We start from the raw sequence: 15013 nt of genomic DNA, 5'->3' as shown, positions 1-15013 counted from the left end.
ACCTATCTCACCTACTTTAGGTTCTCATGGTTGGTTCCGTTTCGGCCATGGACACCATCTTGGATTCATGAGTGTTTCATTGAAGCGGCCTGTCTTCACACTCACATAGGTGACACTTCTATCAAGAGTATCCTACCATACTCCACCTTATAAGGTATAGAAGTCATTAAAAGCATAAGCTTAACCTCACTACATGTGGTAGGACAGCACAAATTCATCCTAGGATTGGGATAGAGATAAAATATCTCATGTGCTGTAACACAACTTCTGTAACTTCGTTATCCCATTGAACCAAGATCTTGGGATCTCCAGTCAACAAGGTTGGGTTACCGCTACAGTCGTTTTCAGTTGTAGATTTTTAATCCCATTCCTCTTGATGAGCAGTATACTTGATCTCGACTTAGCCCCTTCGTTAGGGGATCTGCCAAATTATCTTTGGATTTGACATAGTCGATTGCAATCACTCCGTTCGAGATCAACTGCCTAATGGTATTGTGTCGACGACGTATATGTCGTGACTTACCATTATACATACTACTCTGTGCTCTTCCAATCGCCGATTGACTATCACAGTGGATCAGTACGGCAGGCACAGGTTTCGTCCAGCTCGGAATATCTTCCAAGAAATTCCGCAGCCATTCAGCTTCCTCAGCTGCTTTGTCTAGTGCTATAAACTCGGATTCCATAGTTGACCGAGCAATGCACGTCTGCTTAGTGGATTTCCAAGATACTGCTCCCCCACCGATCGTGAATACATATCCACTAGTGGATTTGGAGTCTTTTGTATCCGATATCCAATTAGCATCACAATATCCCTCTAACACAGCGGGATATTTTCCATAATGTAATCCATAGTTCATAGTATATTTCAAATACCTAAGAACTCGCATTAATGCTTTCCAATGGGTGTCGTTTGGATTACTCGTAAAACGACTTAGCTTGTTGACCGCACAGGCAATATCCGGACGTGTGCAGTTTGTGAGATACATCAAACTGCCTATTATCCGAGAATATTCCAACTGCGATATGGGTTCACCATGGTTTTTCGCTAAGTGTTGACTTAGATCCATAGGTGTTTTCACTGTAGAGAGATCATGCGCATTGAACCTTTTCAATACTGACTCTACATAATGGGATTGTGTCAAAACTATCCCATCAGATGTCCTGAGAATTTTAATTCCCAATATAACATCTGCTTGACCCATATCTTTCATATCGAAATTCTTGGTCAACATTTTCTTTGTAGTCATGATTACATCATGATTACTACCCATTATTAGCATGTCGTCTACGTATAGACACACGATTACATATCCTTCAGGTGTGTTTTTGACATAAATGCATTTGTCACATTCATTTATTCTGAATTCGTTTGACAGCATTACTTTGTCAAATTTTTCGTGCCATTGTTTAGGCGCTTGCTTAAGTCCGTACAATGACTTAACAAGTCGACACACCTTCTTCTCATTTCCTGGAGCCACAAACCCCTCGGGTTGCTCCATATAAATTTCTTCTTCCAACTCACCATTTAAGAATGCAGTTTTAACATCCATTTGATGTATTTCAAGGTCATACAGTGCTGCAATGGCTATTAGCACTCGTATGGACGTAATCCTTGTCACTGGTGAGTAGGTATCGAAGTAATCAAGGCCTTCTTCTTGCTTGTACCCCTTGGCTACAAGTCTGGCCTTATACTTGTCAATCGATCCATCAGCTTTATACTTGCGTTTTAGTATCCACTTACAACCTAATGGTTTATTACCAGAAGGAAGGTCTACTAATTCCCAAGTATGATTATTCATGATGGACTCGATTTCACTATTGACAGCTTCTTTCCACATTGGAGCATCGGGACTAGAGAGAGCTTCACTTAATGTTCTTGGGTCCATCTCTGACATAAAAGTCATGAAATCTGGCCCGAACGATTTCTCAACTCTAGCCCGTTTGCTACGACGTGGCTCTTCGCTTTGATCGTCAATAGTTCTTTTATAACAACTAAGTTCGGTAACGTCATTTCCGTTTGAACTTCCGTTGTTATCACTTTCAACGTTTCCCTTCTTATTTGGGAATACGTTCTCAAAGAATATCGCATTCCGAGATTCTATGGTTGTTCCCACATGAATATCAGGAATGTCTGATTTGTGAACTAGGAAACGATATGCACTACTATTATGGGCATATCCGACAAATACCGCATCGAACGTTTTAGGTCCGATCTTTACTTGCTTTGGTTTAGGTACTTCGACCTTTGCCAAGCACCCCCACACTTTCAGGTATTTGTACGATGGCTCGCGGCCTTTCCATAGTTCGTATGGAGTTTTATCACTTTTCTTGTGAGGGATTTTATTGAGAATGTGATTTGCTGATAATATTGCTTCCCCCCACAAGTTCTGAGGTAAGCCTGAATTTATCAACAAGGCATTCATCATCTCCTTTAGTGTCCGATTTTTACGTTCGGCAACACCATTCGATTGAGGTGAGTAAGGCGCCGTTGTTTGATGAATAATGCCAGATTCTGAACAAAATTCATTAAACGGTGCACCATATTCTCCACCTCTATCGCTACGAATTATTTTAATTCGTTTGTCAAGTTGATTTTCAACTTCTGTTTTATAGGTTCTGAACGCCTCTAAGGCTTCGTCTTTACTTCTTAAAAGAAAGACATAACAGAACCTCGTGCAGTCATCGATAAAAGTAATGAAATACTTTTTACCTCCTCTAGTTTGCACGAATTTCAAGTCACATAGATCACTATGTATTAACTCTAGAGGAGTCGTTGACCTTTCCACCGAATGAAAAGGTAGTTTCGTCAATTTAGCTTCCACACACACTTCACATTTGTGTGTTTCGTCAACATTGACGTTCGGTAATAAATTTAATTTGACGAGACGTTTCAGCGTATTATTATTGACATGCCCAAGACGATCATGCCATAAATTGAAACACTCAACAATATAGCTGGAAGCTTTTATTTTATTACCATTGAAAATCACGGTGTACAGTCATTACAACCATTTTGAACAGATTTTGTTCCAAATATCCCTTACCTACGAAGACACCGTTCTTCGTAAGTACAAAGTTGTTGGACTGGAACACTAGTTTGAATCCGGCTTTCACAAGTGCCGATCCAGAAACTAAATTCTTTCTGATGTCCGGAACATGAAGCACATCAATAAGAGTTAGCTCCTTCCCAGACGTCATCTTCAGAACCACTTTCCCGAGTCCAACAATCGGGGATGTCATGGAATTGCCCATATAGAGCTTTCTTCCATTTATCGGGGTATACTTGGAGAACATATCCTTGTCTGAACAGACGTGACGGGTTGCTCCAGTATCGATCCACCATTGCCTCGGGTTGTCCACCATGTTGGCTTCGAACACGACTGCAGTGAGATCCAGGTCCTCAAGAGAGGTTGCGACGTGGTTCGCTGCATTCTTTGGCCCGCTGGTTGGCTTCTTTGGGCGTCTGCACTCCTTGGACATGTGGCCTGACTTCCCACAGTTGTAGCAGGAGCCCTTGAACTTCTTGACTTGAGCCTTCTTTTTGAACTGCTTCGTCTTCTTGGCGTTCGGCTCAATCAGATTGGACATCTCGTCGATAGTCCGCTTTGTTCCTCTAGAGTCGGATAACTTTCGATTATCCTCCTCTATTCGTAGCCTCAGGATCAGGTCTTCCAGTCCCATCTCCTTTTGCTTATGCTTGAGGTAATTCTTGAAATCCTTCCATGACGGAGGGAGTTTCTCGATTACCGCGGCCACTGCGAATGACTCGTTCAGCTTCATTCCTTCGGCATCCAGATCATGCAGTATTAATTGCATATCTTGGACTTGAGATGCCACGCTCTTGGAATCCACCATCTTGAAATCCAGAAACCGTCCGACGATGAATTTCTTCAGTCCGGCGTTTTCGGTCTTGTATTTCTTCTCAAGTGACTCCCACAGAGATTTTGCCGTCTCCAATGAACAATACACGTTGTACAACGAGTTGTCCAATGCGTTGAGAATATAATTTCGGCATAGGAAATCTCCGTGTGACCACGCATCGCTAGCAGCCTTGCTACCATCTGTAGCGGCTGGCGGGTCTTCACGCAAAAACCGTACGAGGTTTAGCGTTGTCAGGTAGAACAGCATCTTTTGCTGCCATCTCTTGAAGTCGGCTCCGTTGAATTTCTCCGGCTTCTCTCCGTGCGGAATTGATGTCGGCGGCATGGCGGTTGGAATGGCCGTCGGAACGGTCGTCGTCGTCGGAACGTCGTTGGTAGCCATATCAGATTGCACGAATATCGTTTACGACTGTTGTCCCGGTAGCTCCGGGAGTACGCAAACTGATATGTATCGTCGAGGCTAGTGTTAGACACTATCTCCGTAAACGATATTGCTCCGCTACTGGTGCTAACGGATAGCAGCAACTCGTTCCCAAGATACAACGACGATCGCCTCGGAATAGTAGCACTCCAAATTCCGAGACCGACGAACTTGCTCGTAGGCTTTTTGGACTCCGAATGCACTAGATGGATGAATGCACAAGGAAGGCTTGAATCGATGAATTCGATGAGTTTTCCACCATCTGGAGGGTTCTATTTATACTAATCAAAGAGGTTTGAAGAGAGGATGTGTTCTTTGGGCTGGATCGATCTGGATCGTCCAATTTGAAGGGTTGTAACCCTTCACACAGCCCACTCGAATCTCATCCATCAGATCTGAGGGACACAACCCTCAGATCTAGCTTATTACCATCAGCCATCGGATCTGGATCCATTCACTCCGACGCTTCAGATCAAGTCTCTTCCCAAGCGGTCTGATCGTGACTCTTCGCGATCCACCGCTCCAGATCGCATCACAAGCGATCCATCACACCTCTTTGATCGACGGTTGCCATCTGCCTGCCCAATCAACAACACAGTCACCTCTACTTGCCCACGCGGATGCCACACAGGCAATGCCACGTCACATGCGCGCCCGACACGTCACCCGAGTGCCACGCAGGCACTGCAATGTTACCCGGAGCAATAAATTAAGCTCCTCAATGCTCCTCGCGACGACGCGTACGTGCGAAGTGCAAAGTGCGCCTACAAAGCGCCCATTGCGCACATGCGCACGTGCGCACGTGCGCACGTGGCGGGTGGCGGGCTCACAGGTGCGAGCACCAGCTCGCCCATGGATAGAGAGTACCTGTGCTTCTTGTGTTAACTTCATTAACACAGCAACACATATAAGGAAACATTAGCTATCGCCGGTTAGCAATGTGGGACTAAAATCCCATCTTTTCCTTAATATTATTTTGGACACCACTTTAGCCAATTAATTTCTCATTCACCCATAATCGGTTTTGAGCAAATTAATAGTCTAGATTTATCTACGCGAAACGTAGATTTCGATTTTGAAGTCATATCAGACTTTCAACGATCGATGGCACTTTAATTTTGCCTTGCAAAATCATATCCAACAAGCGCGATCGACACGCCGCTTGCCGGTGCTCTGTCCAGCGGCGAATTCCGACCGAATAGTGGTCGGAATTCGACGAATTTGGTCGGAAACATGATCGACAGTGTCGGATGTGGGATTCCAGCTAAATCGTGGTCGGATTCCGACCAAATCACGGCCTGAGACAGGCCGAGGAAGGACGGGCGTGCGACGCTGGTCCTTCCTCGGTCGATCTCCGGCCGTGATTTTGTCGGAATCCGGCCGCGATTTGGTCGGAATCCGACGCCCAACACTACCGGCCAAATCGTGGTCGGAGATCGGTCGAGGAAGGACCGACGTGCGCGCGCCATTACTGACCATGTTTCTGGCCAAATTCGTCGGATTCCGACCAAATCGCGGTCGGAATCCGTTGTCGGACGAAGTGCCGGCAAGCGGCGCGTCAATTGCACCCGAGGCGGCAGACGGCGGTGGCCGGACGGGGCAGCGGCAGCTGAGGTGGATCGGAGGTGTCGCGTATGGATCGCGCGAGATAAGTCGTGCGGGATATCAAATTTCAGCAAAAGAATATCATTAGTTGGAACATATTTTTTAGTTTGAAAGAGAAATGCTCGACTGTTATGCAAGGTAGCAATTAGCAAGCTTGGGCACGCTGATGGCCATGTCCTATCCTCTCAACCAAGTGTTACGATACGAAGAGTTGTAAAATTCGATAACCTCTATAATAAACATATGTTAATATAATGGCCAATAATATTAGACAAAAAATATATTAATATAACATGATCCGGCTCTATATAATTAAATAATACAAATTAATCTATATATTTTTTAAAATATATATATAAGGTAAAAAAATTCAAAAGTTGCCTTTAGTGTCAAATGTGAAATTCAATTCTAAAAAATATTAATTTTTTAAATAAATAATTAATATGCAAATTGGAAAATATTACGATAGATTTAAAAAATAAAAAATATTATGGTAAAATTAAAATTGGGCGAGTCGCCCTTTATACCAGCAACTGGTTGAACCGGCCGATTGCAAACCGGGCAAGGGGCGGCTGGCGACGACCCGAACCGGGTTTGTTTAGAAACGACCCTAATCCCGATCGAATCCCTTGTTCCTAGACGCGCCGGCGTGACCTGCTTCCTCTCCAACGCCATCGCCGCACCTCTCGTCGCCGTAGGAGGTAACAGTCGTCTGCTTCCTGCCGATGGTGGAGCTACCTCCCCTTCTTGGTCCCTACTGACGGCGCACCACCCGATCCGACTCCAACTCCGGACATCTCTCCGCTATTTGCTCATTTGGAGTGTAGGTGTTGCCTCAAATTTATGTTTTCATTCTTCCTTCGTATACGAATTTCCGTTTCTGATTTGTGTGATTATTGAAAAAACTTAAAGGTTGTTGACGTTCGTGAAGGCTTTGATAGACTATTTATTGTGAAGGCTACGATTTACATTACTGAGAATGAAGAAAATTTTGAAATTGATTTGGATAAAGATTTGATGGTAGATTGTACTCGTACGTAGTATTTTTTTTTCTTCTTTTTCAATTTGTAGCTGCAAGTTTTCGGTGTTTATTCCTGAGAGTAGTTTAAATCTGATCTTATAGGAACGTCTGTGGATGCCATATTACCATGAAACTTTATCATAGAGTATCAAATTAGTATAGATTTCCGCACACGATTCTTTTTTAGCTTAACTAATATATTCCTTTTTCTTATACATTGATGATATTTACTATCTTGTCTTAGGTTTTCATTTGACTGTAATGATTCCTGATAGCAGTTAATATGTGGCAGGATCATAATTTTAATGCTCTAAGCATGAGCCTAGCGGCAGAATCTCCATTGCAATCTTCAAGCAGCAGTGAAGACTTTGCAGCTTTTCTTGACTCGGAGTTGGAATTAGCTTCTTGCGACAGTTCTCCTAACGAAGGGAATGTAACAAATAATGAGGAAATTGATCCTCAGCAAAGGTATAAGTTAGGATTGAAATTTCACCAAATTTTTTTACATTCTATGTCGAAGCCTTTAGGTTTATTCTTAATTTCTAACAACATATGAAATAGAACAGAGATTTTTTGTTTGCCCGTAAACAACCCACTAAGAAAAAAATGGGAGCTTGATATTATTTGGAACTTGAATGTGTTGGCTCATGCCCTATATCTGTTGCATGATCTTCCCACAATTGGTTGATAATTAATTATCCATTATATCCACATTGATGTTATGGCTGCATCTTCACCTTTTTTAGAGTGGATAATGTTAACCAGATCATTGTGTATTTTTCTGTTGCTGCCAGTTTAACAATGACTATTATATGTTTTTATGTGGAATGTCAGATAGTCATTCTTCTCTACTCGATCACTTTGTTTGTTCATGTTTGACATTGATAAAAGTATAAACTAATATCATTGTATACATTACACCTTTATCATTATGCCTATAAATTAATAGCGGGTTTAATCTTGTTGCATGCATTTGCAGGAGTAAAAGACGAAAACTGGAGGGGTTTAAGACTTTAGAAGATCTTGAAACTGAAAGATTGGTCGAGCCAATTGAAGAACAAATTGGTATCTCTAATTAGCTTGATGAGTAAGATAATGTTGTCATTCCCTTACTGATTCTTCTCTAGTATAGGATGAAAAGTGTAACACCCAATCGAAAAGACCTTTTTGTATCGATAAGTCTACCTGGATTTTCATATACTAAGAAACATTAAATGCAACATAAGAAGATATCCGATTAGTTATCATTTCATTGGAATGCTATCAAAAAATGGTAGCTTTTACCTTATATTGTTTCTTAGGTATGCTGAAAATTTCAAGTATGGAAAGAACAATCTCAGTATAAATTTATCATAACACACACTAAACATATCAAGCTAGAAGCATGAGTTATCATAATGTGTAGATTTTTCATTTAACAATTAAGTACTTTGAGAAGGGAAATAATTTTTGTCATAAGTATATTTCAGTGCTTTGGGAGTTTGGATTTGACTTCCTATTAATTGTACATATTATTCGAAGGAACTCAGAGAAAAGACTCAGTTTGTCAGGGTAGGGTGGACATAAAAATGACCTTTGACTTTGAAAATTGTTGCTCAACTTTTAGTGTTATAAGATTGTTGTCGACATATTAGATAAAAGACATATATTTTGATGTGGAACAGGGGTTGCGTAAGGAGGTTATGTCAAACAACTGAACAAATTTCTGCTTTTTTCATATTGTTCAATAAAATTGGTTTGTATAATATTGATAATTATTAAGTTAACAATTATTATCATTTAAAAACACTGTTATAATTTGCCAAATAATTTAAAATTGGATCATAGATTTCAAAATTTGTAATCCAAACATGAAAATAATTCACCATTCTATAGTCTTCTTGTTGTATGATGTAACATGGCAACATGTTTGACCACTTTGTTTTTTTGTTCAATCGGAACCAACGTCATTCCTAAAGATGAAGCAAGATTACCTTGGAAAATTTTAGATTGTGTGATTAGATGTATAATGAAATGATATCTTGATCAACTAATTTAATTTTTCTATAAAAATGTCAACATCTTTTTAATTCATAAAAAATATTTAGTGCACTTTACATTACAAATTTCTCATGATAATAGATGAATTTGAAATTTTTAGCTATGTAAGGGCACAAAATGGTCTTTCTAATTTGTTGCTCCACTGGGAAGTTGCACCATACTTAGATAATCTAAGATCGATTGATTAGATGTATACAATGTGATTTATCTTGATTAACCACTTTTGTTTCTGCAGTAGAAATGTCTTGACATTTCCAATTGATCAAAACTTTCTTTTATTGTGTATCATTCTATTATTTAACTTGTTACAGGCTGATAGATTAATTTGAAATGTTGCAATAGCTAAGATTGCATGATGGTCTGTCTTATCTGTTGGATGTGCAGGTACATCTACTCTTGGAAAGAATGTAATCTGTTCTCCACATCCTGGTTTCTTTAAAGGATTATGCATCAGATGCGGGCAAATAGAAGAAGAAGATGAATCAGGTGTCGCATTTGGTTATATCCATAAGGTAATCTAGTCCGTTGTGAGAGGGAACAACTTTTGTGCTTATACTTGCATTTTCAACAACTACACAAGGTAAGGAAGTTAACTAAAAATTGTCACTAACTACACTACCCTGAGACTGTGTTGGTAACACATGCTGTTCACTACTTATACTAGTTGCTTGGGGGACATGCAAAAGCAGAATCAAAGAAAATGCATATGTTAGTTGAATGGCCGAATAGGCATAGGCTAATCATGTAGATCATGAGAGGATTGCAACAATGCAGAGTAGTCTCCCTATCAAACTAATTTCATTAGCTGATCATTTCAATTTTCAAACATAATGTCATATTTTTGCACATTACAATTCTGAAACAAAAATCGCAGCCAAGATAAAAATAAATGCCTTGATCTCAAGTAAAAAATGCTGAAAAAGAATATTAAAATGTACATTTGCCAAACTTCTTGAATCCTTTTTATGGTTTTGAATTTTAATGCATTAAAAAAAATTGTTTATAGGACACCGGGACACATTTTCACTCTTTTTTTCACATACAACTTTTTTACTGACGCACATTAAGATTTTCGGTAACTGGAAAATAAGAATTAATATTAAACTTTAGTCAGTTTAATCTTATGCTGAGTTGAATTCTTTTGTACACCCTTTCTGTTAGCCTTTTTATACCCCTTTTTGTGGTAAAAGAATTTTGATATTGTACCACCATAAGACATGTTCCATTTTGCAGGATTTAAGACTAGGTAATGTGGAAATGGCGAGGCTTCGTGGTGCAGATCTGAAGAGTTTGTTGCATAAGAAAAAGTTGATATTGATCTTAGATTTGGACCATACTTTACTCAACTCAACACGTCTTGTTGATGTCATTTCTGATGAAGAATATTTGCTAAGACAGATTGATGGGATGAAAGGTATAATGTTACAGATCTTATGAAATTTCTTTTCCTCTCCATTTTGTTTTACTGTATGTGTCAGATCGAAAGATTAGAGGGACAAAAAATAGGATAGGTTGAGATTAATTATCATGTTTCTCACCTTCAACTAATTTGCAATCATGTATATTCATTTCAACTTAATTCTTTTGACACAAGTTTCTGCCACTACAAATCACTAATGTTGGCTGGTAATGGTTGTATAGTATTTGAAATGTACTAGAACAACAAACAAGCTGTGAATCCTAAATATTCAGAGTCACTACATGAATCTTAACCTACCATTTAACTCTGTTAGGACTTATTGCTCGTTGATGATTTAACCTTATCAAAACATGGTTAATATCCATATTCATGGGATTGGCATTGTTTTACACCAGCAATTAGATCCTGATGCCACCTTTCGCCCTTTTCTTCCCAGACTGGAACCAACATTTGTGGTGTTGGTTTTATATTTTTAAAATATGGACCTGGCAATGTTGAGGCAACTAGTAATTGTTGAATATATTCTTGAAGTTTGCTCTCCAAATTCTTATTACAGTAATTGCTTTATTGTGTTACATTCAATTTTGTTAGATGCTTTATTTTACCTCTTTTTTGTGTGCTATGTAGATGATCCAGACAGAAGCTTATTCAGATTGGATTCTATGCATATGTTGACAAAGTTGAGGCCCTTTGTCCATAATTTTCTGAAAGAAGCAAGTTCTTTATTTGAGATGTACATTTATACTATGGCAGAGCGTTCTTATGCTATGGAAATAGCCAAGCTGCTTGACCCTGGTAAAGTCTACTTTGATTCAAAGGTAATCACTCAAGCTGATTGCACCCAGAGACATCAGAAAGGCCTGGATGTGGTACTTGGTGCTGAAAGCCTTGTTGTGATTCTTGATGACACAGAAACTGTAAGTTCTGTGTAGGTCTCTTTTTTCATTTGAAAGTAATAAATAATCTTAGCATATGAAAACAAAACAATTATTCCCGCACATTTTTAATTTTATGATAAATAGTAATGTAATGGCATATCTGGCACATAGATTATCAGTGGGTTTTCTTTGTTTCATTAAGTATTATATACTACTCACATCAGATTACATATATATTATTATACTTATACGACGCCACATCTACAATTACAGTCTACCATTTACTTGAAAGAGGATTCAAACAAAAAACTTTATATTCAAAAAATCATCTAAAAGAAAAGGAAAAAAAGGTGTAGCACCAGTTGAGAATTTTTTACCTTTTATCTTATAGGAGAAGATATGGACAACCTTTTAATCTATTCAAATGTGCAGCTTCACCTTTGCATGCATACTTCATAAATACAGAATCTTTAGTTTGAGACTTGAGTAGAGGTGAGGAAAAATAAATTACTCTTTTGATGCACAGAAATTGTTAAATTCAGCATCATACTGCTAAAACTCTCAACCTTTTAAGTATAGTCCTATAGGGAGGTTGTGCCATCACATAAAACATGTGGTCTTCCCATAGTGGAATTTTGAAGGAGAAAAAAATTTACCTGAAGAAAAGGCATGCTCTATCTGCTGTTACCAAGTTGAAACTAATAGGACATATAAAATCATACGAATACACCCATATATATATATATAACATTATAACATGATAGCTAGTATAAATATCTCATGTTGTGTTAAACTATCTTATCTAGCATTTCTATGATTTGTGCGATGCAGATTGAATCTTCGTTATGGTTCTGAAACATTATTTATTTGTTTGACTGAAATATTCTGTGTGTGACTATGTTTATTTTAGTGCTTTATTCTTCTAGGTTGCTGAATATCTTACCCGCCCTTAGTTATTACCTCAGCATCAGCAGTTTTAAGGCATGCAGTAAAGGAGATTTGATAAGTGCCAACCATAGACTGCCTAAAAGCCTTGAGAAATGATAATTAGGTGGGAAGATCTGTTGTTGTCTGAATAAATGGAACTTGGGAAGGAGGGTTGTTTGATGAATTTGAAAGAAGGATAAATGATCCAAGTAATATGATAGAAAACACTGCATTTTTTCTTTCATGTGATATTTGATCCAAGTAATATGATAGAAATCACTGCATATCTTACTAGGCAAAGAAAATTTTAGCACATGATCTTGTGCTTAGCAAATGTTTGTGATATCAAGGGCAGAAAGAATGTTGAAAGAATATAGGCTGATTTTTTTGTTAGATGTTTTTTTCTTTCACAAACTAGTTTGCTAGGTGCTTCAACTGTAACATGATGTTATTTTCTTTTTCCTTTTTTATTTTGGGTAGTGTATATGTACACCACTAGACTGTTTGTGATTTCCTAAAATGGAGATATTTGATGCAGCTCACTTGCTTTCTAAAACATTCACTTTGGTCCATAATTTGACCCCCCCCCCCCCCCCCCCCCCCCCCCCCCCCCCCCCCCCCCCCCCCCCCCCCCCCCCCCCCCCCTTCCCTTTTTTTATCAATTTAACGTAAGTTATGTAAATCTGAGTTGTTATTTGTCCCATGGTCATAACGATCATATTTAGTCAAGAAATTGTCCATAATATATGTGCTAACATATTTTTAAATTAGATTAATTCGTCCTTTTTAGACTAAATTGGAGACTTAAGCAAATAAAATGGAGGGTGCATGTCAAATAAACTGCAGCGGTTGCACATATACTTTACTCTTTTATTTTTCTTGCTTAAATACTGGTTACTGCAGGTCTGGCAAAGACACAAAGATAATCTGATTCAGATGGAGAGATACCACTTCTTTGCTTCTAGTTGTCGCCAATTTGGCTTTAATGCTAAATCATTGTCCGAACTGATGAAAGATGAAAGAGAGTCTGATGGTGCACTTGCGACTGTTCTAAAAGTTCTGAGGCGAACTCACCAAATGTTTTTCGATCCAGTGAGTTACATCATTTTTAAAAGAATTGTGTTACAATTACTCCTTTCTTTGTTACTCATTAATAACTTATTTCAGGATCTTGGTTTCGATATGTCAACAAGAGATGTAAGGCCGGTAAGTGGGCATCTTTAGAGGGTTCATTTACTTTTATTGTGGTTGTCTTCTTCACCCACACCAGTTTTTTCCTCTGTTGAATTGATATTCTGCTAATCTGATATTTTTTCTATGACATCCATAAATTTTAACACCTTAGAATGTAGTCCTATGGAGTTTTTGACGCGGTTGGGTAAGCTGGCCCTTATCGAATTTTTTTTCTTCTTTCTTTTCTGTAGTTACTTAAAGGCATACGGCGAGAAATATTACAAGGGTGCAAAATAGTTTTCAGTCGAGTATTTCCCATCCAAGTCACCAGCTCAGGATCAACCAATCTGGAAGATGGCAGAACAATTAGGAGCAACATGCTGCATGGAAGTGGACCGATCGGTGACGCATGTTATCTCGACAGATAAAGGTACCCAAAAGGCGCATTGGGCGACACAGAACAAGAAGTTTTTGGTCAATCCACACTGGATTGAAGCATCAAACTTCTTGTGGCAACGCCAGAAGGAAGAAAATTTTTCTATCTGCAATCTCCGAAGCCACACTAGTGTTGATTGCACTGCAAAAGTCCAAGAAAGTGTTCAATGAAGGCCCTGGTCTCTTAAGCAGTTTGCCAGATTATATTTGTTGATTATACAAGCTAATGTCCCAGTTCATCTTGTGAGGATTTTAGGTTTTCAAAACACCATGTAGATATTTGCTCGTGTGGCAGCCGTTGACTTCCACATTTTAATCGACGAAAACAGAGACAGTCGTAGGGCCGACAGTATATTACTGGTAGTATCACAATGTTGTTCTATCTCTGTTCATCTTGTATCGTATTAATGGTAGTATCAATCTTGTTCTATCTCTGTTCATCTTGTATCGTATTAATGTTCAACTTTACGATGTCAACAAAATTGAACCTCCAGAATGCAAGAAACTTAAGTAGATTGGTGTGGAATTTGGCCTATGGAGCTTGAAACTTCTATGAACAAGCTAGCACTCCCTCATTATTTCTTGTTCATATGAACTTTGTAAAAAAAAGTGGAATTTGTCATTCTAATGATTTCACATGAAACCGGCATGATCATCTTTGAGGAAGTAAATCGAGAGTTACATTTGAGGAGATTCATACAATAGAGGAGGGTATTATTTTAGTTTCGTCGAGATTCAAATTTTTATCCATTTTTACAATTCTTTTCGTCATAATCAATTTAGTTATGCTCTGAAAATTTCTTGTTCATACGAACAAATGACCACACGGAGGACGTTCATCGATATCATAAATCACACTTCTACAATATGCCTAATGAACAAGCTAGCGCTCCCTCACTGTTTGGATTCTGAAATGAATGCTTTCTTTCTTTCATTATTTTATAATTAATATTAAATATTTAATTTGTTGAATCGATTAATATATAATAATCTAATAATTTAATTTTCTTAGTCGAATAAATTCATCCTATAATACATCCTAATTGACTCGAAGGATCTGAGCATCCGCCGCACGGACCAACTGGATGCTTTCTTTATGTTTGCTCACGTTGTCGTTTTGCATGGATACGATACGATACGATTGCACAGTGCGTTTGAAATGGCGGCGTAGAAAATCCGTCTTGTCAGTCATCTTCATCATTTGGTTAA

General features: G+C 38.7%; 1 protein-coding gene across 1 annotated transcript; it reads left to right on the top strand.

The window, feature by feature from the left end:
* The first annotated feature begins 6564 nt into the window (after window positions 1-6564).
* LOC141836073 (RNA polymerase II C-terminal domain phosphatase-like 4) lies at window positions 6565-14330 on the top strand. The gene is given in 10 exon segments (XM_074723484.1): window positions 6565-6733; window positions 7224-7399; window positions 7911-7996; window positions 9356-9483; window positions 10205-10385; window positions 11019-11308; window positions 13100-13288; window positions 13364-13402; window positions 13621-13680; window positions 13682-14330. Coding segments are annotated over 9 exon segments (1419 nt in total). The 5' UTR covers window positions 6565-6733; window positions 7224-7247; the 3' UTR covers window positions 13976-14330.
* The last annotated feature ends 683 nt before the right edge of the window (window positions 14331-15013 follow it).

Source organism: Curcuma longa, chromosome 10, assembly GCF_044706935.1.
Source record: "Curcuma longa cultivar G26 ecotype Majalengka, Jawa Barat chromosome 10, ITB_CL_G26_1.1, whole genome shotgun sequence".
NCBI classification, from domain to species: Eukaryota; Viridiplantae; Streptophyta; class Magnoliopsida; order Zingiberales; family Zingiberaceae; genus Curcuma; species Curcuma longa.
The sequence above is the reverse complement of the archived record's forward strand: the minus strand, read 5'-3'. Positions and strand labels throughout refer to the sequence as shown.